The 25,310-nt window shown below is 50.0% G+C and overlaps 1 protein-coding gene across 6 annotated transcripts; it reads right to left on the bottom strand.

The window, feature by feature from the left end:
• Window positions 1–8,792: 8,792 nt before the first annotated feature.
• On the bottom strand, window positions 8,793–24,623 carry Mfsd2a (major facilitator superfamily domain containing 2A). 6 transcript variants are annotated; one of them, XM_038333344.1, is made up of 14 exons: window positions 24,357–24,609; window positions 22,671–22,802; window positions 19,717–19,841; window positions 14,461–14,599; window positions 14,276–14,354; window positions 13,435–13,592; window positions 12,904–12,994; window positions 12,661–12,782; window positions 12,402–12,485; window positions 11,940–12,023; window positions 11,727–11,839; window positions 11,376–11,519; window positions 11,105–11,281; window positions 8,793–10,095 (listed from the first exon to the last, which is right to left on the bottom strand). In XM_038333344.1, exons 1-14 carry the CDS (start codon window positions 24,606–24,608, stop codon window positions 10,032–10,034), a joined length of 1,764 nt encoding a protein of 587 aa, XP_038189272.1. In that variant the 5' UTR covers window position 24,609; the 3' UTR covers window positions 8,793–10,031. The 6 variants fall into 6 exon arrangements, with proteins under 6 accessions (XP_038189272.1, XP_038189273.1, XP_038189275.1 ...); XM_038333345.2 differs by having other exon boundaries at window positions 22,671–22,799; XM_038333347.2 differs by having other exon boundaries at window positions 14,461–14,528; window positions 24,357–24,373.
• Between the last annotated feature and the right edge of the window lie 687 nt (window positions 24,624–25,310).

Below are 25,310 nucleotides of genomic sequence, written 5' to 3'. Positions count from 1 at the left end.
AGTGCACTTCCCCCAAGTGGCTGCAGTGGGCCACGAGGAGAGACAAATGGATGGGCACGCCACGAGACCACACTGCAGGTCTCTGAAGGCAGCTGGGTCCATACCATGTAGAATGAGGCTGGATATTTATTTAGTGGGTTATGGAAGGGAAGAGGGAGGAGAGAAGAGAACAGAGACAGAGACAGAGACAGAGAGAGACAGAGACAGAGAGAGAGAGAGACAGAGAGAGAGAGACAGAGAGAGAGAGAGAGAGAGAGAGAGAGAGAGAGAGAGAGAGAGAAATAGACAGACGGGGAGGGGAGAAGTGGGGAGAATGGAGCAAAGCAGAAGCTGCTTCCTCAGGGGAGAGATAGAAAAGGAAAGAACTCGGGCTACAAGCAGAAAGGAAGATCTGCCTGCCTCAGCAGAAGCGGGAGGGAGTGGGTGGGGCTTGTCTCTTAAAGGGACCAGAGAGATCATTACAATGTTTATATGTAATGAGGGTAAGAGTGGGTTTAGACTATGAAACCAGCAAGGAGACCATGAGAGGAGGAAGGATTGTTGAAGAAGGGGATATGAGGGTGTGGCAGATTACCTTAATTGTCAGTCTGTCACAGACTAGCCACCGAGAAGTGACTCCAGAGGAGGATTGTCTACATTGGGTTGGCCTAGGCATATCTGTACAGGGCTATCTTAATTAATTTACTGAGACGGAGTGTGCCCCCACCTAGACCGGAGATCCTGAACTGTATCAAAGTGGAGAAATCAGACTGAGCACAAGCAAGCAATGAGCATACCCGCGCTCGCTCGTTTCTCTCTGCTCTTGACTGGATAGGGTGGGACTGTTTCAAGTTCCTCCCTTGACTTTCTCACAAGGGACTGCAATCTGGAATTGTAAAATCGAAGTACATCCCTTTCTCCCCTAAGTTACTTTTCATCAGAGTTTTTATCACAGCCACAGAAATGAAAGTAAGATGTGACATGAAGGTGGAAAAGGGGCTATGGAGGGACAGACGTGGACAAGGAAGCTGGGGATGGCGCAGGAGAATCACCAAAACAATTTTTTTTATTTTTTAAAATGTATTTATTTTGTATGTATGCGTGTTCTGCCTGCTTGTATGTATGTAGACCACATGTGTGCCTGGTCCCCAGGAAAATCAGAAGAGGGATGTGTCTCACCCAGGACTGCAGTTAAGGATGATTGGCTGCGAGTCACCATGTGGGTGCTGGGAATCCAGTCCAGGTCTTCTGCAAGAGCAACAAATGCTCTTAATCACTAAGCCATCTTTGCAGCCCAGCAAACAATTTTTGCTTGGAATATCAGAAATATCAGCATACAGTATATGCCACTTTTAAAATATCAGAAATAAAGCTGATACAGTATATGCCGACTTTAAAGAATATTCTTAAAGCCAACACTAGAGAAATGTGAATTGTGTAGGAAGGCAATTTAGTCAAGAGCCAGGATTCTTAAAAGATGGAGGCATGTGCTGGCTAGTTTATGTCAACTTGACACAAGTTAGAGTCTTTGGAGAGAGGAGGGAGCCTCAGTTGAGAAAAAGTCTTCTTAAGATTAGGCTGCAGACAAGCCTGTAGGGCATTTTCTTAGTGAGGATGGGGGAGGGACCCAGACCATTGTGGGTGGTGCCATTCCTGGGCTGGTGGTCCTGGGTTCTATAAGAAAGCAGGCTGAGCAGGCCAAGAGGAGCAAACCAGTAAGCAGCACTCCTCCATGGCCTCTGCATCAGCTCCTGCCTCCAGGGTCTTGCCCTGTTTTAGTACCTGCTCTGTCTTCCTTCAATGATGAGCAGCAATGTGGAAGTTTAAACCTATTAAACCCTTTCCTCCCTGTCTTATGGTTTCTTTTTATGTGAAGAGACACCATGGCCATGGCGACTCTTATAAAACAAAGTATTTAAATGGGATGGCTTCCTTACAGTTCAGAGGTTCAGTCCATTATCATCATGGTGGGACATGCAGCGTGCAGGCAAACCCCGTTGCCTAGAGAAGTAACTGAGAGTCTACAGCTTGCAGGCAACAGGAAGTGGTCAATCTCACAGGTAGTAGCTTAAGCATAGGAGACCTCAAAGCCCAATTCCACAGTGACACACTTCCTTCAGCAAAGCCATAGCTCCTAATAGTGCTACTTCCTTTGGGGTCATTTCCTTTCAGACTACCACACTCCCCAAGCTGCTTTTGGTCATAGTATTTCATCAGGGCATCTGTGACCCTGACTAAGACAAGCGACTACCATCCTCAGCACCCCATCTTACAGAACACTGGTACAAGAAAACCCTGTTATAGAAAGGAAAGAGGGGCCAGGATCAGGAGACTAAATGTTTGGTAAGATTCTTATCAGTCAGGACTTGTCTGGCTAGAACTTTTCAGTTGCCTTGGCCTTTCGGTGCTGGTTCCTGCTGGACAAACACATTAGTTCTCTGCATGTTAAATCTCACAGCATTTTAACTGCTCTCCTTCCACTGATGTCCAGGATTGAAGAACAAGCGAAGCTGTTGCGCACTCTGTTGCTAGCCGAAGCTCTTTTGTTAGATTCTGCACAGCTGAAGAAAGATCGTCTCTCTGGTGAAAATTCTCTTTAGAAGTTAGACAGTGGTACAGCCAGGCAGTGGTGGCACACGCCCTTAATCCAAGCACTCCGAGGCAGAGGTAAATGGATCCCTGTGAGTTCAAGGCCAGCCTGGCCTACTTCATGAGTTCCAGGACAAGCAGGGATACACAGAGAAACCCTATCTTGAAAAAAGAAAAAGTTAGAGTGCTAGGCAAAAGGAGTGAATACAGCCATGCAAAAGCAACCCGAAAAAGAATGGCCACTGTTGCAGCTGCAAGGTGTGCATCAGGCTATGCAAAGGTTTAGCTTTTCTGTGCCTGCCCACGAATGACTGTAAGTGTTGGTTATAAGAGAAACCCTGTCTTGGAACCACACCCCCCCACACAAAGTATCGGTTTTGGAGTTGCCATTAGTTTCTGCAAGTAGGTGACTTCACAAATATAAAATGTGCAAGTAGTGAAGACCACTGTGTGTGTCCCCAGAGGAGTTCTGTGGATTGAATCTAAAACATACCTGTTGAGTGTATGATGCTGTTCGGGAGGCTATGGGAACTTCCCTAGGTGGGCTTAGCTGGAGGGGGAAGGTGACTGGGGGATGCCTTTGATGAAGGGTGTAGCAGGTCCTCTCTTCCCTGCTTCCTGTCCACTGTGAGGGAAGTATGCTCTTGCCCTTGTTCCTTGTGTTCAGCTTGATCACAGGCCAGCATAAACAGAGGAAGCAACCGTGGACTGAAACCGTGATCCAAAACAAGTCCTTTCTCCCGCAATTCGTTTATCCCAGGTTTTTGTCACAGTGGTAACTGGTCTGATTAACTCAGGGCCCTGGAGGAACCTTCCACCAGGGTGAGGGAATCAGAGAAAAGTCCTTGTGCCCCAGTGCTCAGGGAGCTCTGTCCCTGAGTCCAAAAGCTAAGTCATGTGGTACAACAAAGAACGATTTCTTTCCTGTCACCAGGTGATGCCTGGATTTATTTTGTCTTATTTTTTTTCTCTTAGAAATGAAGTCTTCTATTTTGCTGCGTCTCCTCCCTCGATCCTGAACAGTAAAGCCTTCTGCGAAGGCGGGAATGTTCTCTGATGGTACGGTCCTTAGCCTCACGTAGCTATGAGAACCTGGAAGATGACTCTGTGTGACCGAGGAAATGAATTCTAATTTTTAATTGTGTTGAATCTAATTTAATCATAATGAATTTAACAGCTACATGTGGTAGTGGTTATCATAATAACCCACTACACACCCACGATGTAGTTACAGCCCATTGCGTGTTGTCTATGCAAGGGTATGCCTTTGTACGTTATTATTATTATTTTTTTTTTTTTTTGGTTTTTCGAGACAGGGTTTCCTTGTTGTTTCTAGAGTCTGCCCTGGAACTAGCTCTTGTAGACCAGGCTGGCCTCGAACTCAGAGATCCGCCTGCCTCTGCCTCCCGAGTGCTGGGATTAAAGGTGTGCGCCACCACCGCCCGGTCTGTACGTTATTTTTGAAACCTATTCACTTTTGCAGTGCCAATGGTGCAGCTCACACATATCCATTCTGTGCCCCATTTCTTACTGAGTTTACTTGTTTAGTTTTTCAGTTGATCTACTTGGATTCTCTTGGAATAAGCATCTCTTTGACAAATGAAGGTAATTTTACCTGGCCTCGGTCACTTTTTATTTTATTTTCTTATCCAGTTGCATGAGCCAGTGCAGTTACTTATGTTATTTGCTTTTGTAGTCCTGAGGATCAATCCCAGAGCCTTATCTGTACTGAACAAGAACTCTAAGGAGCTACATCTATCTCCAGGGTCTTACTGTGTAGCCCAAGCTGGCCGTTAACTCATGATCTTCCAGCCTCTTCCACACTGGAATTACAAGCATGTGTCATTACTCCAAACATTGTTTAATGTAACTTACATATTTATATTGGTAATGGACAAGCCTGATTATAGTTATCCTTGTTCTCACCAGTGAGTTCCTTCCTTCCCACCCCCAACCCCCACCTCGCCTTTTTTTTTCAGTGTTAGGAATTGAACTAGGAGCCATGTGCACTATAGGCATGGACAGCGGAGCAACTAAGTATGATGTCTTTCCCAGTTATATGGAAGTGGCAGAAACGTGTGGCAGATACTCCTTCCGAGCTCGCTGCTCTTCTGTGTTGCCAAATAAGGGTGTCACTCACTGTTTCCCCCAAGTTAGAACTCTGGGCACTATTTTTCCCTCTCTTTCCCCCTCTCTTCGCTCCCTCCATCTGCTCCAGGCTAACGCGCTGCCAAGCCATCTTCTCTCTTCTCTCCTGCCAGCGCCCAGGTGACATGTTCAGAACTTCATTCATTCTGGGAACATTACACAAATAGCTTCTTCACTAAAAAGAAGAAGAAGAAGAAGAAGAAGAAGAAGAAGAAGAAGAAGAAGAAGAAGAAGAAGAAGAAGAAGAAGAAGAAGAAGAAGAAGAAGAGAAAAGTCTTCCTACTTAGCCTGGTGAGATGCATGCGCAGGTAAAGGGCTTGCTGGGTTTCACAAAGGTAGAAGAACAGACAACACAAAGTTATCCTCTGACCTTCACACAATGCTGTGGCATGTGTGCCCTCTCATGTCACATACGTACACACACAGGCACACACACACACCGTGATCAGTATCATTTTAAAAATTAAAATATATATCTATATTTTGAGTTTTCCTGCTTTCTTTTCTTCCACTCTTGCTTCCTTGAGTCTTCCGCTAGAAACAAGTTTGGGGTTGAAATAAAAGAGACCACAATTCCATCTGCAGTGTGTGGACAAGGAGAACTTTACTCCTGGCCAAGAGAGCAAACTCAGGGCGGAACCGTGTCTTTTCCCCATCGGCTGTCTTCACAGTCTTATCCAATCGGCTAGTCCGAAAAGAGGAGGAAATGAAGGAAGAAGGGAAAGGGGATCTCTGCTCGGAAGAGGAAGGGGTCACTGCTCTAGGTCATCAAGTTCCTGGAATGCGATAGGAGCCTTTAAGGGGTAGGAGGGAGTAAAACGTTTGCATACAGGCCTTACTAGGTGAGGAAAAGAGAAAGACACATGTTTCATAGTCCTCGGTGTAATGGTAAAAATAAAATGCTTCATGATCCCCGAGTAGCTGCAGTGGCAGAAACACTGTAGGTCCCCCAGCGGCAGCAGGCAGCGGGCCATGTGGTGACAGGCAGGGGGCAGCGGGTCCCGAGAGCAGTCAGTCCCAGGCAGGAAAGGTGCATGGGACCACGCCGCAAGTCTCCAAAGGTAGTGTATCACTACCCTGTCCCATAAGAAGCTGTGGACGGGGCTTCATGTCCCTACTGTGAGCTGTGTGTCACTACCCTGTCCAACAAGAAGGAGTGGATGGGGCTTCATGTCCCTACTGTGAGCTGTGTGTCACTACCCTGTCCCATAAGAGGGCGTGGACGGGGCTTCATGTCCCTACTGTGAGCTGTGTGTCACTACCCTGTCCCATAAGAAGGTGTGGACGGGGCTTCATGTCCCTACTGTGAGCTGTGTGTCACTACCCTGTCCAACAAGAAGGCGTGGACAGGGCTTCATGTCCCTACTGTGAGCTGTGTGTCACTACCCTGTCCAACAAGAAGGCGTGGACGGGGCTTCATGTCTCTACTGTTTTTTTTTTTTTTTTTTTTTTTCGAGACAGGGTTTCTCTGTAGCTTTGGAGCCTGTCTTGTAGACCAGGCTGGTCTTGAACTCACAGAGATTCACCTGCCTCTGCCTCCTGAGTGCTGGGATTAAAGGCGTATGCCACCACCGCCTGGTGAATTTATTTTTTCTTGACGTGAGGTCTCATTATATAGCCAAGACTACCCTTGAACTAGCTGTATACACCAGGCTGGCCTTAAACTCACAGATCTGCCTGCTCTACCTTCTGAGTGCTGGGATTAAAGGCATGTGTCACCACACCCAGCTAAAGATTATTTTTCTTAAATTGGACGTGTGTGTGTGTGTGTGTGTGTGTGTGTGTGAGTGAATACCACATGTGTGCAGGTACCTGATAGTCCAGAAGAAGGCAGTGGATCCTGTGGGTGCTGGGACTAACCTGGGTCCTGGGCGGGGGGAAGGGAGGAAGCAGCAAGTGCTCCTAACTGCTAAGCCATCTCTCTAGCCTCTAGAATTGTGTATTTCATTTTATTTTTAATTCATCAGTTTGTTTGTTAATGTGTACTGTGAGGGACACACACCATGTTGCACATATGTGGAAGTCAGAGGACAACGTGTGACAATCAGGTCCCTTCTTCCACCATGTGGTTCCTGAGGATCAAACTCAGGCTAGACTTGGTAGCGAGACCCTTTACCCACTTAGTGATCTTGCTGGCCTTAAGTCCTGAGATTGTCTGTTCACTGTGGTTCTCCACCAGAAATTCAAGCTCTGTGCCTATCCACCAATGTCTTTAGAGCCTGCAGGTGTGTTATATACGACAGACTCCCTGTAAATACGGAATACTATTTCAGATCAATGACCTGATCTGGACAGTTTTTTAAACAATGTGGCCGTCTTGTCCCTAATAGCCCAGTAGGTGGCGCCAAGAGCACACCTGGTCCTCGGCAGTGGTGGGAGTTGGTGCGGGGGAGGGGGATGGAAATAGTTGAGGGCTAGGACCTGTGCCAAGAGGAGTGGCTGCAGCAATGCGGAATCCAGACTGATGAAAGACAATTAGTGGGGCTTCCAATGGATGAGGAAGCGTGAGAGAGGGGAACTGTGAGGGCTCTAGAGGGGCCTGGGTAGCCAGTGCCCCTAAAGGCCATTAGTGAGATTTCTGGAATAAGTCATCTGGAATCCTAGATGACTTTCCCTCTTTCACTAGGTTCTGTATCCGGTATCCGGCCGAGTCACTCCTGTGAATATAGAAGAGGCTTTTAAAGAGCAAGGTACTTTTCTGTGAGCCCAGAACTGAAGAGAGGCAAGGGTTGTCAGTTTAAATCTTCGTAGGACATTTGGGGAAATACCCAGACAGGAGCAATTAGAGGGCCCGTAGGAACCAGGTCTGGCCTTTTAACCTAAGCATTCTCTAGTCAGCTCTCATTCATCCAGTTCCGCACGCCGACCCTCCCATTCTTAGCCACGGGCTGTGTGTGAAAGACCACGCAGGCACGCACGGTAAGGGAGGCAAGGCTGGACAGCCGGCTTGAGAAGCGGAGGTAGTTCGCCTCGCGGAGGGAGGTTTGCTGGAACCAAGACCTGTTGGGTGAGCACTTCAGGTCGCAAAGCTGAAGCAGGAGAGGATCTTGGATCAAGAGGTGAACTAAAGAAAGGACTCAGATCTCAGGCTGGGGAGGTTGCAGGGCCGCAGAGATCCCCAGGGAGCGCGCGCGCATGAAGACCCAGGTGAGAAGAGGTCTGAGAAGTGATTGCAGCAATAGAAGAGGAGCCAGGCTTACAAATTTCGTTTCTGTGGTTTTCGGTTTGCAGCGCTGGTGATTGAACACAGGGCCTCCTGTGTGGCAGACAAGCACTCTACTGCTGAACTATGGGCACAGCCCCAAGTAATAATAATAATAGTAGCTATTATTATTGCTGTTGTTTTAAAGATAAGCCTTAGGCTATGGGTTTTGGTTCAGTGGCAGGGCATTCGCTAGCTTGAGCAAAGTCCTGAGTTTGATCCCCAGGGGCACATAAACAAACAAACAAACTAGAAAAGACAGACAAGCCTTAGTGGCTACTGGGTAGAATTGAGGAACGAGAAACCAGGAGTGGGTCTGTGTAAACATTGTAAAAAATCCTTGAGCAGCAGGGGAGGGGGAAAAAATCCCTGAGCACTCCAGTTGCCCCTGTGGCTCCTATCTTGTTAGGGAGCCTCTGGCTGAAGATGGCAGTTAAAGGCCATGGTATTGGCCTAGTAGGATCGAACTCGTCACCACTGAAGTGACTGGTGACAGATGTTGGGGCCTACAGCCAAACCGTGGACTTAAATCAACCCACCCAGTTACTAATGACCTTTGTCAATCACTTAGCTTCCCCGTGCTTTGGCTTTCTTATCTGTAAAACCAGAATAATAGCAACACCTTCCTTGTCAGGAACTCCTGACCAAATGAATTAGTATGTATGAACATGTATAACAGGGCCTATTAGAAATACTTTATGAAGCCAGGCGGTGGTGGCGCACGCCTTTAATCCCAGCACTGGGGAGGCAGAGGCAGGCGGATCTCTGAGTTCGAGGCCAGTCTGGTTTACAAGAGTTAGTTCCAGGACAGGCTCCAAAGCTTCAGAGAAACCCTGTTTTGAAAAACCAAAAGAAAAGAAAAAGAAATAAACACTTTATGAAAATTATCATGTTTATCCATAACCACAGACCCCAAATTCAAGGACAAATCAATCCCAACACTTCCCTCAGGGTCACTCCTGGTCCTGTCAGCTTTTCTCCCGTGTTTTCAGAGCTTGACTTGGGTGTGTGCAACCCAGTGGTATGGTAGGGTGACCCTTGCAGACTTGTAAGAGCCAACTATTAATTTCTCAGGTACTTACAAGATGGTACAAGCAAGAGTAACTCGGATTGGCTACAGTGGGAATGTTACACTGCAGGAATGGGACTTTAACTAGGCCTCCCCCGACCAGACTCACCACTACCCAACAACCACACCTGGACACAAACAGTCTCCACCTTCAACATTACTGACAACAGTTATGGGAAGTCTCCAGGGACACTACAGACCCACAACCAATACACCTAGCCCCACAGCCTCAGGTATACGCGTGATGACGAACACACATGTGATTTTTCACACATGGGGACACGGGGAGCCGTGGCTACATGGCTAAGAGGCTCCCAGAGATGACACTGAGCACCATTGACAGCATTCTTTGCCATGTGACTTTAGCCACATCCCTTTCGATGCTAGAGCTTGGGTTTTCATCTTTTATCTTTAAGACAGGGACAAATCCTGCCATGACACAAAGGCTCCACAGGTCCACTGAGATCACAATGAACTGTGTGCCAAGCCAGCATAAGGCACAGAGTAAATGTCAGTCAAGGCTCCTGTCATGCCCTCAGCGCACTGTCCTATTTCCCTGGCACCTGTGGCTCTGTGAGCCCATGGACTATCTGGGTCACAACAAAGGGCTCCATGGATGGCTAAGAACGGAGCTGGAAGCAGGCAGCTTTGTTGTCCAGTTTTTATGAAAATTAATAACATTAATAGCTCACAGACATATACATACACACATCACTATGTACATAAGTCATTAAGTTATTAATTAGTCTCTGTATAAAACGTTTCTACATTAGTGTTCTGAGCTAGGCCCAGTCAGTCCTTGACATATTCACAGTTGCAGCCCTCGGGCTTGGCCCTGTGGGCAGGCGGTGAGGAGGTCACAGAGCGACCAGCCCTGCAGTGAGCACAGATGTCCTGGACCGCTCACCCTCCATCCAGTCCTTGGTCCCTGTCTTGACACAGGAAGAACAGCTGCTCAGTGTGAGGACAAAAAGATCCCGTGCCGCATGCTGCCTGGTGCCTCGGGTCCTTTGTGTAGTAGCTTCAGGTGAGGTGTGGCAGGTCCTAGAGAATGCTGGCCAGCTCTGTGGAGTCTGTGTCAGAGCAACCTGAGCTGCTGGCTTCGTCTCTGCAACAGAAAAGACAGGTCAGGCCAAGCGTCTTGACCCTCCTCTGCTGCCACCAGCCTTAGGAATCTTGGCCCCAGAGTCCAAGTCAAGCTGTCAGTGTTGTGTACACCGTGGGAGTTTCCTCATTCCCACTGCCAGCCTGGAAACTTCTGGTGCCTCTTCCTGCCGAGCGAAGGGCACGGCAGACCTCAGAGAGCCACTGGCTCTGGCTGGCTGGCATGGTGGCATGAGTCACTCCACCTTGCCCTATCATTTCTGGCCACGCCGGAGGGCCTGTATGCCAGGAGGGCACCAGAGTACAGGCTGCAACTAGAACATAGGGCAGGGCTCAAAGCCTTATCCACATTTCCTGGCTCAACTTCAATTCCCTTCATCTGCAGGATAGGAATCGTAAGAATCTTGCCATGGGAGTGGCTGTCATATCAGCACCTAGAAGGCAGGGCCAGGTTAGCCTTGGCAACACAACTAGTTTGATGCCAGCCTGAGCTAATCAATGAAACCCTGCCTCAAAGCAAACAAACCAACCAACTCAGCTGCCTAGGAATGGGTTTGTTAGAAGGTGGGGGGTAGGGATGGGGTGCTGGAAGCACACTTCTAAACACAAGCTCCTTCAAGGCAGGGAGTTTTGTTTGGTTTGAGAGACAGGGTCTCTCTTCATAGCCCTGGCTGTCCCAGAACTTGCTACATAGACCAGGCTAGCCTCAAACTCACAAAGATCCACGTGCCTCTGCTGCCTAGAGTTCTGGAATTAAAGGCGTGTGTCACCAGGCCTGGCCTTTTTCTGTTTGTTTTGGTTTGATTTGGGTTTTCCTAACACAATGCTGGCATTCAGAAAGTGTTGCTTGTTGAGTAACTACATACAAAGGCAGTCAGTGTGGTACCTAGCATGTAATTAAGAATTATCTGGACCCATCCACCAGTAGCACAAGTTGAGAACTTAAGACTGGTACGCGCGTGCACACATGCATGCGCACACACACACACACACACACCCTCCCCAGCCCTCACCGTAGAGCCTGTAGAGCTTTCTTATTCTGTCGCCGTTTCTCCTCATCAATGGGGTACATCTTGAAGAGCAGCAAGCCCAGGAGGATGAGGATGATGGGAGCCATCGTCACCAGCATATTGAGTGTAAACTTGACCTGTTCTGGCTGGGAGCAGCCCTGCTTCTTGTACTTGGCAAAGCTGTGGGACACAGTGGGCAAGGAGTGGTGAGGATGGAGTGCCTGGACCTTGACCCTTGTCCCCCAATCGTGCCCAAGACTCACAGGCCACTCACTCAAGACTGAGGGTAGAGACACCAAGAGAGACTCCAGAGGCGAACTTGGTGAAGAAGACATAGAAGGAAAAGAAGATGGGCTCGGTGCCAGGGGAGTGAGGGTGCTTCAGGTGGAAGTCATCGATGACGTCAGGCAGCATAGACCTACGCAGAGTGAGTGACGGCAGACATGAGTGACCCCCACCTAGCCGCTAGCCCGTATGGTATCCGTGTCCATGAGAAGGAACTGCCTTCTGGAAACTTGCAGACCCGCCTCATCCCAGACCCATAGGAAAGCAGGGAGAAGCCAGCAGAGCACAGTCCCCAGTATGCTGGCTGGGGAATAAACTCAGTGAGTCTGTATATACCTACCAGGGTAGCAGGAAGGCAGCTGCTACGCTGACACCAGCTGCTATGGCCACCACGTAAGTGACGATTAGATTGCTTTCCATAAGGGCCACCAAGATGAGAAAAGGAACTGCCGACTGAAACAGAGAATGAGGAAGATGGGTTACCTAGGAGGCTCCCGTATGAAACCCCCACCACCTAACCCAACCCAAACTCTACCCCTTGAGCCCCACTCACTGAGATCCCAACATAGACAGCTGTCTTCTTGCCAAACCGGGTTAGGAACCACTGCCAGATGGGAATGGTGAATGTGGCCGAGAGCTGTGAGTGACAGAAAAGGTGAGGCAGGTGGCTTATTGCTGCAGAGGCCCCCAAAGATGCTCCCAGGTCAGCCACTGGCAGTGAGGAAGTTGATGGGCATGTCTGACGGCTTCCTGGGGGAGCTGAGAGCAAGCCATCCTCCTGGCTTTTCATAAATATGAATGCAAAGCTGCACTAAGTTGTTGGCATCCTTGTTTTTGCTGTACTGGGGCACCATAACCATTCAGACTCAAATCCTCCTTTTATAAGCATCTCTAAGCAATTGTGGGTGTGGTCCAGGGAAACCCCCCCTCATCCCATCATGACTAGGGACCAGCCTGAAAGGATCCTCTAAGTGTCCAAAGACCCATTCATCAGTACCATACGCCCTGTACACACCATGATGGCCAGGAGGAGGTTCTGGAACTCATTTCGGAAGCCCAAGGTATAGGTGCAGAACAAGGCAAAGTTGCCCTCCACCAGCTGGGAGATGGGACAGGACAAGGAAATGAAAGGGAGAAGGTGACTTGGAGATTCCAGAGTCCTCGATGTGTCCCACTCCCTCCTGCCCGCCCCTCAGCCTCACCCCAATCCAAATCCTCTCTAACCCCATCCTATTAGACCTCCTCTCAGGATGAGCATCTCAGGCCCCACTCACCATGAATGCCAGGGAGGTGAAAAGAAAGCCCGCAATGAGCTTGACATAGGGGCCATGACTCATGACCAGCCGGAGGCCCTGAAAGAAGGGCATCGACTCGGCCTGCTGGGCCTCATAAGGCTCTAGGGATCAGAAAGGATAATGAGGAGGGAGCAGAAGTCCCTCCCAAAGCCTGAAGACCAGGCAGAAGGGGACTACTGCTCCCTGGGCTGTGGGCTGAACCCTCCGCAGGACGCTTCTCACCTCTCTGCTCCCGCACGCCTAGAACCAGAATGACGGCGCAGATGACGTAGATGGAGGCAATGATCCCTGCTGCCAGCAGGTATGCATTTTGCTATGACATACAGAGACAGGGTCAGTCTGATCTCAGCCCAGCAGCCCCACTCCACGATCTCAGGCCAGGCCTTTCTCCTGTGGGGGCCTCACTGTCTCCATCTGTGGACCAGGGGGGTCATCCTGGACCTGCTGCTGCTTCCCAAGGCTGGGCTAAGTCCAAGTATACAAAATGTTACACGGCCAGATTACGTAGTGTGTGAGCCCACAGCCCAAGTCCTCCCCCCATCTCTGCAACTCGCTGGGACCCCAGACGAGTTACTCAGCCTCCCAGGCTTCATTTTCGTTGTCTATAAAGTGGGTGTATGTACATACTAATATTTACATTTACCAGATGCCCACTAATTAGTAAACACTAGCTACTATTACTACTTTTAGGATAACTGCAAAGTGCCCCATTTGTTCTCCCCCAACAAAGCCCTGCCCAACCAGGGGCCTCACCGTTTCTTTGAGGGAGCCGGTGCTCTGTGTGCGATTGACAGCTTCTAAGGCCACTGCAGAGTCGTTCTGGTCCTGGAGACAAGGGGCTTTGGCTTGGCCCACAATTTGCCCTTGGATCGCCGTGCCTATCACTGTACCCAGCACCTCCACAGTCATCCCTAGACAGGAAGGGGTCTTTTTGGATGGGCCTCAAGGCCCTTGGGCCCAGGGAAGAAGGTCAGATGGAAGCCACTGTTGGCTCCAGGTCAGTTGGGCTAGGGGACCGGGTGATGACATTTCAACCTACATCGATGGCCTTTTTCTGTGTAACCTTCCGAACAGTCCCTGTAACCCTCTGAGTCTCACTTGAGCAATAAAGGAATTGAGTTATTTTTAAGATGCTTTCATAGGCTGAGGGATATAATTCAATGGTTACATGACTGCTTAGGAGAGACAAGGCTCTGGGATCAATCCCCAGCATCAAAGAGACAAGGGATGGCAGGAGGGGGGTTTGCCTCCCCGCCTTCCCAGGCACACATGAGTAGAGCAAAGAGCTGGGCCCACAAAGTACAAGGTGTCGGGCTGGAGAGATGGCTCAGCGGTTAAAAGGACTGACTCTTCTTCCAGAGGTCCTGAGTTCAATTCCCAGCAACCACATGGTGGCTCACAACCATCTATAATGAGATCTGGTGCCCTCTTCAGGGGTGCAGGTACACATGCAGGCAGAGTATTGTATTCATAATAATAAATAAATCTTTAAAAAAAAAAAAGACAAAAGTACAAGGTGTCTGTGGTGGGCTAGGAGCAGAGCGGTCCAGGCCCCCCCTGTGGGCGGGGCCAAGTTGATGGGGAAGGGACTTACTGTAGGCCGTGGCGGAGTCTCTCTCACTCTGATCTGTGCTGATGAACATGGTGAGGGCTGAGTAGGGAACGTGGAAACACTGTTGTGGAAGAGAAGCTTTCAGCCAGTTAGATGGATGGAGAGACACGCAGAGGCCCCAGGGCTCACCCTTGACTCCTGCCCCTCACCAAGGTACCCACGCTCACCGTGACCAGTGTCTCAAAGAGGCAGTAGAAAAGCAGGTACCAAAGGAACCCATGCGACCTTTCCATCCCTAGTGGGAAGTCAGGCACGAACCAGATGAGGAAGTAGGCAATGATGGCCAGGGGAGTGGAAAAGATGATCCTGAGGAAGGGGAGGGTCTGAGCGGAGGCCGGAGAAGTCTAAGAGCTCAAATCTGCTCCACAGGTGCCAATCAACGGAGAAAGAAATTTCTACTCTGAACCCTCCCAACCCAGAGCCTCAGGGGAAGAGACTGAGGGCCTTGCCTGAAGGATGGAGTGGGGCCAAGTTCCTGAACCAAAATCTTGAGCAAGGAGCTCAAAGGGGTCCGAGAGCAAGAAGCACGAGGCATATCTTTCCTGATGCGAGAGTCCCAGTGAAGGGGACAGGTGCTAGGCCTGTCCATGCTTCATTTGTTACCCACATGGAGAAGCTAGAGTGGGTGGGAGAGGCCAACTTGTGGTGAAGGAGGAGAGGGGCCACGCGGGAGGATTGGACCCAGTCACGGAATTATAACGAGGGTGGGGACAAATGTCTGGCCTACATGTGAGTTCACCTCATCATGAGAGGTTATTAATACCTCAGGCTAGACCAACTTCACAGCATCAGCAGAAGAAGGAGAGTACAAAGGTTAAAAGGAAGAAGGCCTCAGACCAGCTCAGTGGGTAAAAGCGCTTGCTGCCAGGCCTAACAACCTGATATTTTCCCCCTGGAACATGCATGGTGGAAGGGAAACAAGTCGTCCTCTGGCCTCCACATGTACCATGGCACGTGCACGAGTAGGCACACACACACACACACACATGCACACACACTAAATATTTTTAAAAAGAGGAAAGTCCTGCGTTGCATATACTTCTGGGATCCATTTCTGAGTCTGTCACTATGAAAACTCAGTCTCAGGCAAGTTACTTAACTTCTCTGAGAGTCACTTCCTCACATATAAAATGAAAACAAGAAATAGTACATTGCCTACATTCAACATTAGCCCAAGTATTTATGAAGCTCCACGATGTGCTAGGCACTATTCTGACTGTTGAAGATGCGTCCATGAAGAACAAGCGCATTGATCTCACAGAGCTCACTCTAGCTGGTGAACAACATAAATGACATATTCAGCCCTAAAAGCAAAAATCTTGACACATGCTACAACACAGAACCTTGGCCTTCTAGGTCAAATGAAATAGGATTGTCTTCAAAAAAAACAAGTATTGTACAGTTTAACTTACAGGGGAGCAAATCCATAGTTTCATATTCACCCTGCAAAATACAACAGCTGCTAAGGGTACTTACTGAGCCTAATGACCTGAGTTCAAACTCACGGAACCTATATGCTAGAAAGAATCGACTCCCGAAAACTGTCCCCTGACCACCACCCCCACCGCCACCATATAGCTTCCTTGAACCAAATAAATAAATAAATAAATAAAGAAAGAAAGAAAGAAAGAAAGAAAGAAAGATAAAAAGGAGGAGGGAGGGCTTGACAGGTTGACAGGGGGAGGGTAACGTAGGGATTATTTTTTGATAAACTCAAAGTTTTGGTTTGAAAAAAAAGTATTGGGATACACTGGGCGGTAGTGGTGCACACCTTTAATCCTAGTGCTCGGGAGGCAGAGACAGGCAGATCTCTGTGAGTTCGAGACCAGCCTGGTCTACAAAGTGAACTCCAGGACATCCAGGGCTATGCAGAAAAAGAACAAAAACAAAAAAAAAAAAATGGGACGAAGGCAGTGACGGTCACACAAGGATGTGAACGTTCTTTTCTTTCTTTCTTTTTTTTTTTTTTTTAGAGCCTGTCCTGGAGCTAGCTCTTGTAGACCAGGCTGGCCTCAAATTCACAGAGATCCGCCTGCCTCTGCCTCCCGAGTGCTGGGATTAAAGGCGTGCGCCACCACCGCCCGGCGTGAACGTTCTTAATGCTACTTTATTGGACACCTTAAAAGAGCCAAGTAGTGATGCCTCATGACTTTGATCCCAGCACTGGGAAGGCAGAGGCAGGTGGATCTCTGTGAGTTTGAGCCCAGTCTGGTCTACAGAGAGAGTTCCAGGACAGCCAGGGCTGCACAGAGAAACCCTATCTCGAAAAAAAAAACAACCCAAAAACAAAAACAAAAAAAGCTGGGCATGGTGTTACAGGACTGTAATCCCCACATTCAAGAGACAGAAGCAAAAAGATCATGAGTTCAAAGTCAACCTGGGATACATAATGAGCTCTCTTTAAAAAAAAATGAAGGGCACAGGGGCTAGAGGGATGGCTCAGCAATTAGGAGCACTAGTTCTTGCTCCTAAGATTAAATTTTAAATAAGACCTAGATTAAATTTTTAGCACCCACATGGTAGCTCACAACCATTCATAACTCCAGTTTCTGGAGACCCAGTGTCCTCTTCGGACTTCAGGTACCAGGCACAGGTGTACATGCAAACAAAGCACTCATACAGTGTGTGTGTGTGTGTGTGTGTGTGTGTGTGTGTATTTGGTGTATATATTCACACACACAAGTTTAATTTTGCTTTTTCATTTTTTTGACACAGGATCTCTCTATATGATCATGTAGACCAGGCTGGCCTCAAATTCAGGGAATCCCTTGCCTCTGCTCTCAAGAGGCAGGCAGAAGCAGGTGGATTTCTGTGAGTTTGAGGGCTACCTGGTCTACATAACAGGTTGTAGGGCAGCCAGGGCTACATAGTGAGACCCTGTCTCGAAACCAAAGCGAACCAAACAAGGGTTGAACGGTAGAGAATGGCACATGACTGTAATCTGAGCATTTAGGAGGTGAAGAACCAGGGGTTGGAGGCCAGCCTGGGCTACAAGGGAGGCCAGCCTGGGCTACAGGAAACCTAGTCTTCAAAGAACAAAACCAAATGAAGATCAAGGCTGTAGAACACTCGCCGGCATGTGCCAGGCCCTGCATTTGAGTTCTACTACAAATAAATCCATAAATAGGGTAAATGCTAAGCTTTAGATTTTTTCATAGTCTTTATACAGTTATAGAACATATTAAAAGGTGGCAAATGCTATGGAGAAAAGATGGCTACAGCAGGCTAAAGCTAACGCAGGCTACAGCAGGCTAGAGCTAATGCAGGCTACAGCAGGCTAGAGCTAACGCAGGCTACAGCAGGCTAGAGCTAAAGCAGGCTACAGCAGGCTAGAGCTAACGCAGGCTACAGCAGGCTAGAGCTAACGCAGGCTACAGCTACAAACGCAGGCTAAAACTAACACAGGCTACAGCAGGCTAAGCAGGCACAAGACTTGGGGTGCAGTTCACAGCCAGCTGAGAGGGCAGTAACTGAGAAGGCGTGGATGTGATCAGGGAGTCTGCATTGCAGATCTCTGAGGCAAGTGTGGGCCCAGGCAGGGACAGTCAGTACAAAGGTCCTTAGGCAGGACCCGTGGGCTGGAGGGCAGTGAGCAAGGAAGATGGAATTAGGAGATAATGAGGAGAAAATGGGACACCTCACAGGCAGTTGTAAGGTCTTCAACTCTGTGGGTTGAAGTAGGCTCAAGTCTTAAGTAAGTTGACAGAAAAAATGTTGAACAGTACTTGGGGCATTAAGTGTTTGCCATGATCACTTCAGGAGGGCTCAACAGGAGAAGTGGCCTTCGGGAAACTACAGGCCAGGGCCACAAGTGGGCAATGCCTGGTAATCACTTCATCTCAGTGTGACCCTGCTGACGGGGTCTCACAGGTGGCCTTAGGAAGTTCTGGGAAAGGGAATGTCAGCATTTCGGTGGTTTGCAGGAGGGGTTTGGGAGTAGGAACTGCACTAACCTGGGAGGAGACCCAGCTAGGGCTAACACTAACCAACCAGCTCAGACCCGGCCTCTTTACAGTCTCTGGGCCCGAGCAGATGCAACCTGGGATGAATACAAGGGCCCCTCAGCCTATGAGCCACCCCATGCGTTACTGACACACACCCAGGCACTTGCCACCCAGAGAGCAGCCTAAGGGGTCCCCAGCGACTTTCCTGGAGTAGCTGTCACAACTGACCAAGCAAAAGTCCTCAGGTCTCCCTCTCACAGGGAGGCCTTGCTGGCCCTCCTCCTCCTTCCACCCCGTCACATCGTCTCCTCAGAGAACAGGGCTCCTCCTCAGCCTTCCCCAAACACTCCATCCTCTTAGGCAGACAGCTAGCTGAACAGCAATGCCCGCCTAGGAACCCGATTTGACTGCGAGTGACCCTGTGCGGCAGCGCATCAGACCGCGGCCTCCTATTGGCTGGGCCTCATGAGGCGATGTGGGAGCAGGGCCCCGCCCTCCACCAGCTGCCAGGAGGCCGGCATGGGGCCAAGTCTCACAGGCTGGCGCTCAGGACTCCCTGAGCAGTTTGCCCAGGTAAAGGAGGCTCTTCTGCCCTCCCCTCCAGCCCCTTGGCCATGAAGCCTGGATCAAAGGCTCCAAACTGGGCTTCTGCCAGGGGCTGGCAGGATTGGGGTGGGTGGGGGGCCTCGTGGGAAAGGAAACTGTGGAGGTGCAGAAGCTGCTGGGAGAGCTTTGAAGGCCGGAGACCAGGTATGGGCGCCCCTGGGGCAGGAAGGCGCCCACTTAAGCTTGGATGGGCTGGAGATGAAAGGGGTACACCCCCCACCCTCTGAAGCAGGATGTCCTGGAGGGAACCAGAGCCCCGGCTTGGCCTGTCTTGTGCGTCTCCACCGCTGTCTGATCTATGGTAACTGCCTCCCACAACTTGCCCCACAGGCTGAATCTGAATATCTCCAAGGGAAGAAACAGCTCCTTCACTGAAGGCATTGGAAATGATGGCTCTGCGATTCCATTCTCAAAATAGCCCCTACCCGTGTCCTACCATTAACCACCCTGGAGGAATGTCAGCTCGTATATCAATACCTGCCCGGCACTCTTCTGAGTGCTTTCCATATTAAAATCCTCACCACACCTCCGTTTTACCTAAGGTTCAGAGACGTTAAGTAACTTGCTCATGACAGCACAGCTGTTGGTCGTGAAGCTGCCATTCAAACCCAGGCAAGCTCCTGACCGTTCTGAAGACCTACTATAGAGGTGCCGAGTAGGAGAAATGAGGGTTCCAGCTTCCCCAAAATAACTGGCTCGGTGTCCCAGTGCCCACATCTGGGGCCGCTAAGGCCTCAGCCTGGGCTTTTGACACCTTCGAGCTTTTGTGTCATTCCTTCCGCTCAAGCCCCAGCCTGTGACAAGAGACAGGACCTAGGGACAGAGACAGCGGAAGCCTGGCCTTCAGCACGTGGTAGGAGCGACTCTACTTACCAGGGCATGAGGCGGCCCAGGCGGGTCCAGGAGGACTTGCTGATGCAGAAGCCCACCAGAGGGTCAGTGAAGGCATCCCAGGCTCGGCCCACAAAAAGGATAATGGAAGCAGGGAGTGGATCCACCTGTCACGGGGAGAAGGCCAAAGAAGACGTCATTCACCTCAAGGGAGCTTCCCTCAGTGCCACAGCCAGGCCATCAAGACCCTTCTCCCGCCTGCATCCTTTGACATTTCCACTCAACTCTTTCTCTGTTCAAGACAGGGTTTCTCTGTGCAGCCCTGGCTGTCCTGGAACTCGCTCTGTACTCCAGGCTGGCCTTGAACTCAGAGACCCACCTGCCTCTGCCTCCCGAGTGCTGGGATCAAAGGCGTGCACCACCACCGCCAATTTCACTTGCGTTCTTAATAGTGACAGTAGCAGATCCAGAAGTTTTAGCTCAGTGGTAACATGATTGCTTGCCTAGAATGGATGAGGTGTTGTTGGGTTCAATTCCCCCACATTGTAAAAAAACAATAACAACAGCAGCTGGGCATGGTGGCGCACGCCTTTAATCCCAGCATCTGGTGGACAGAGGCAGGCAGAGCTCTGTGAGTTCAAGGCCAGCCTGGTCTACATAGTGAGTTCCAGGACAATCTACATAGAGAGACCCAGTCTCCCAAAAGCAAAATAATAGTAATAATAATAATAACTAATAATAATGATGATGATGACAACAGCATTTCTCTGGTAACTGTACTATCAAAGTAGGACTGTTTGAAGCATTTCTGGATCTTTCCTTCCTTCTGATGCACTTAAAAACATCTTGTCAGGCCGGGTGGTGGTGGTGCAGCCAGGTGGTGGTGGCGCACACCTTTAATCCCAGCACTCGGGAGGCAGAGGCAGGCGGATCTCTGTGAGTTCAAGGCCAGCCTGGTCTACAAGAGCTAGTTCCAGGACAGGCTCCAAAGCTACAGAGAAACCCCGTCCAAAAAAAAAAAAAAACAAAAAAAAAAATCTTGTCAGGGCTGCAGAGATGGCTCAGTGGTTAAAAGCATTGGCGGCTCTTCAGAGGACCACGGTTCGATTCCCAGCACCTACATGGCAGCTAACGACTGTCCATAACTCCAGTTCTAAGGTGATCATCTGGCACCTTCTTCTGGCCTCGTGGGCACTGAACACACATGGTACCCAGAAATGGTACACAGACATTCATCCAGCCAACATACCCATGCACATTTAAAAAAAAAAATCTCACCAAACAGAATGAACACAGAATCATTTCCTTCCTTCCCTCTCACAGCTCTGAACCCCTGACCCCCTGATGACAGAGCTAGTATGACAGGCTAACTGGGTAATCACAGTGAGCCTCAGTTTCCCCATCTGTATAAGAGTTATGGGTTGTTGTGTGTTTTATGAGGTCAGGCTTTATCCTGGGTATGGTAAAATGAATCGATAGGTGCTTTCTTCATCTTCTTTTTTAGAATTCATTTTATTTTAGAAATTATGTGATTGTGTGTGTGTAGTGGGGGGGCGTTTGAATAAATACAGGAGGCCAGAGGCATTGAATTCCCCTAGAGCTGGAATTATAGGCAGTTGTGGCTGTGAGTGGCCTGGCATGGGTACTCACGACTCAGGTCCTCTGAAAAAAGCAGTAAGCCCTTAACCACTGAGCAGTCTCTCCAGTGACTTCCCCCACCGTGACACCGTGTGTGTGTGTGTGTGGGGCAGTCTCCTTTGTAGTCCTGACTAGTCTAGAACCTGGTAAGTAGACCAGGCTGGGCTCTCACTTGAAGGATCCTCCTCTTGGCTCTCCCTTCTCAGTGCTGAGATTGTAGATGTGTGTCACTATGCCTACCCTATAGATGCGTTTTAGAAAGTGGCTGGTCACCACCAAAAACTCTCTAGGTTCTAAATACAGAATTTCTGGTTTCAACCTCATCCATAAAACCTTGATTGATTGATTGATTGATTGATGATTGACTTTTACTTTGTTTTTGAGACAGGGGCCTGGGCTGGTTCTGAAATCCCAATCCTCCTGTTTCGGCCTCCTAAGTGCTGGGGTAACAGGCATGTGCTGCCATGTCCAGTTCTTATAACCCTGCTCTGGAAAGCTGGCAGCCTTCCCGAACTGTCCCCCCTACCCTACACTCACCCCACTTACTCTAACCCCACTTTATGCTCAATGGCAGGTTCCTCTTATTTATAACCCCCTTAGGGCCCAGCCATGGGAACTATTTGAAACCTAGCTACTGAATGGGTCTTCTGTCCTTTCTGGGGCTCAGTGTTCCACACCTGCAAACGGAAACGAATATGCGCTAATATGCCTCGCTTGCCCAGGGATGCTACACAGAAAAAAGCCAGTGAGGGCACTCTGGAGCCATGGTTACTCAGTCTCCCACTCTCTCATCCAGACAGGGTGAATTCTTTGGATGCCAGGCTGCTGGCCAAGGCTTCTCAAATACACACAGTAGCCCTGCTTCTTCAGATGAGACCCCAAGTACTGGGGCACACATTACATATGCCTGCACCTTCAGGTTTCCCTACCCACCACGAAGCTGCCACTTCTCAGGTGAGGGTGGGATACAGTTCTTCCCAAAGCCTGGCAACACCCACTAAAACCCTGAGCCAAGCCAGCTGACTGTCTTCCAGCCAGGGACATGGTGTGCCAGTCTCTTCTAAGAACAGCGTCACCAACGGGTCCCATTCTCCCTCACAGCCACTGCTTAGTCCCCCAGGCTCTCTTGCTCCTGCCAGGCAAGGACGGGTTGCCAGCTGTGGCTCCTGGGGCAGAAAGACTCCCCTTCCTGGATGCTTCCTAAAGCCTTCTTTCTCATCCACTGGGGCCCTGAGTGGCAGCCAAGGAACACGACCTGGTCCTGTTTTACCAATAGAGAAAACTGGGTGAACCTACCAAGAGGAGCCTACCACTTCCCACCTGCATATTGGAGGTGCCTAGGTGCTCAGGACACTCACCTTAGCCACATCCAGCAGGTAGATCTGCAGGAAGAACCCCAGGGCGCAGCCTGTCAGCTGGTACGGGGCCCCTCCAACTGCATAACAAAGCTTGTTGCAAATGGACAATTGCTGCTTCTTCTTTGGTTCCTTCTGGGGAGAGAAGGAAAGACTGAAAATATGTTCAGGATTCTGGTCTCCAACCTAGAAGGTGCCAGAAGCACACAGCCCTTTCTCCAGCCAACTGGGCCAGGAGGAATGGCTCCACCTTGGAAAATCCCACTTCCCCTACCCCAGAGGAAGTTGCCCTTAACACAGACTCCCCCACCCATCTCCAGACTCTGAGAAAAATTATCACGCTCCTTCTTTAAGGATCATCTTCCTGACCAGGTGTGTTGTCACACACATTTAATCCCAATACTTGGGAGGCAGAGCCAGACAGGTAGGTCTCTGAGTTTAAGGGCAGCCTGTCTAAGGAGCGAGTTCCTAGACAGTCAGGACCACATTAGAGAAAACCTGTCCCAAACAAACAAACAAATACAAAAATCTCCTGGATCCTCAGTCATTGCTCCCTTCCAAGTTACTCAGAGAGAGCATGTTGAAGCAGTGGACCGGTTCCCACCCCGCACTAGCTGCCACAACCTGAAAATCCTCTTGCTGCCAAAAGCAGCCTGAGCCCAGCCCAGGCTCCCTCCCCGACACCCCGCAAGAATCCACCTGCCTACTGGGTGAGGATACCAAGGCTGCAGGGAGGCCCCAACTGAGCCACTGCAGCCACAGCTGTTCCTTCCATCTGTCCCAAAGTTCCCAGGTCCCTGCAGACAGTCTTTAGCTCCAGGCAAACCCTTGAGCAGTCCTACCTTCCGGGCCCCCTAACACAAACCCATTCCAGCTCCTAGGGGACCTTGGAGAGGGGTGAAAAGGGCTCCAGGTGCAGGGCTCTGCCTTCTCTAGGCAGAGCACTAGGGGAGGCTGAGGTTGCCCGGGGAAAGTAGAGATTACTCATACATGGTAACAGCGTAATTGCTCACTGGCTCCTTCCAAGATCAGTTAATAAAATTAAAAGGAAAAGTTAGGCACCTCCCAAGGGGATCTATTGTCAGAGATCCCTTTCCTGGGGCCGCATGGTTTCACCGGGGTGGTTAAATAGATCCACAGAGCTGGGACCCGTCAGAGTCGAGACAAGCGATGAACGTTGTGCTTGTGCGTGTTGAACGCTTAGAGTCACACAAACGCTTTCGGTATGCGGCTCCTTTAAGAGCAGAGCCCTTGTTCTTATGAATGAACTTGAGTGGCCCTTCCCAGAGTTAAAACGTAAAAGTAGAGGAGGCGGCGGGGGTGGGGGAAGAGATCGAGAACGAAGGGGACTCACAAATTTTGGGGATCTCCCCAGATCTAAGGAGAGAAACAGCGTGGCTTAGCATAGGAGAACCTAGAGCTCTGGGGAGAGCCCCACGCCATGTAGAGTTGCCGCCGCTCTTGGCGCAAACCCAGCGTAGGGGTGAGCAAAGGAGCTATCTATACAGACTTTCTCCATCATTCCCCGGTTCCGGAGCACCCCTTGGACTTTCTTCTTTTTCCAAGTCTCACTGAACCCTGTTACACCCCCCTTCCCTCAGTGTCCCAAAGATCAAACTTAACCTCAGACGCCCCTGTGCCCACCTCTCGGTCTGCCCACCACCCTTTACCCTCCTCTCGGGACCTCACCTTCACCTGGACCGGCCGTTCACTGGCTTGGAGGATGCCGGTGGGGAGCAGTCCCGCCGCGGAACCGCTCTCGGCACCCTCTCCTTTGGCCATGACCCGCGGGCCACGCCGTCTGGAACCGGGACGCCGGGATGCTCCTGTGTTCTGCCGGCCCGCACTCGCTTGGGGCTCCCCGTTGTAGACGCAGCCGCAGCTACCAGCACGCTCGCCAGCACTAAGCAAACCGGGAACGCCGGCAAGGAAAACTAGCATGCCCCCTCCGCGCCTCTTAAAGGTTTGGTCCTGAGCCTCCAGCCAATCCCTGCACGCGCCTGCCCTACTCGTCTGACGGAGCCTAGCTGCACAGCCACGTTCTCAAAGCCGGCATCCGGCAACGCGTGCTCCTAACCATCTAAGCAAGGCTGAGACATCCACCTGACTCGTCCGAGGAAACTGAGCCCCAAGGCTGAAAGTGACCTGCCCAAGTTCCCCAGAGTGAGTTCTCCCCGAGTCGAGCCTGCTAGCCCATAACTTTTGAATCCTCATGCCCCCTTTAACAAGCTGGAGTCAGGTGGCTTCTCCCTTCCCCCAAACCTGAAGTCATAGGCTGTAACTTTCACTATCAATGTCCCTCTTTTATGTCTCAGGATCGCTCATTCCTTCTTTTTGCCTGTGATATTTAGGGAACCTTTTTGAATGGGACAGGAAAATTTGCCAGCTCAGTGGCTGCCCTTTCCAGCAGGGAAGCTATCAAGTTCTACGAAGAAGTCAGGGCCACCGCAGCCTTTTATGGGTAGCTTCTAAGAGGCTCGACACGATTTCATTGGGTGCTCATGAACTCCATCTGAGGGTGGTACTATTATTATCCCCATTTTACAGCCGAGGAAAGGGGGACACAGAGAAAAACGGCAGCTGTTATGACAGAGTGTACAGGCCAGGAAGATTTTGTCCAGTTCCTGAGTCTGCTCAGGACTC

Source organism: Arvicola amphibius, chromosome 6 (assembly GCF_903992535.2).
Source record: "Arvicola amphibius chromosome 6, mArvAmp1.2, whole genome shotgun sequence".
Lineage (NCBI taxonomy): Eukaryota > Metazoa > Chordata > Mammalia > Rodentia > Cricetidae > Arvicola > Arvicola amphibius.
The sequence above is the reverse complement of the archived record's forward strand: the minus strand, read 5'-3'. Positions and strand labels throughout refer to the sequence as shown.

Excerpts from the sequence above, each read along its gene's own strand:
- Mfsd2a (XM_038333344.1), bottom strand. The coding sequence starts at position 24,608 with ATGCTAGTTTTCCTTGCCGGCGTTCCCGGTTTGCTTAGTGCTGGCGAG. Across the intron at positions 12,995-13,434 it reads CCGGCTCCCTCAAAGAAACG|CAAAATGCATACCTGCTGGC; the intron begins GTGAGGCCCCTG and ends TGTATGTCATAG. Across the intron at positions 11,840-11,939 it reads CTGTCTATGTTGGGATCTCA|TCGGCAGTTCCTTTTCTCAT; the intron begins GTGAGTGGGGCT and ends TCTCTGTTTCAG.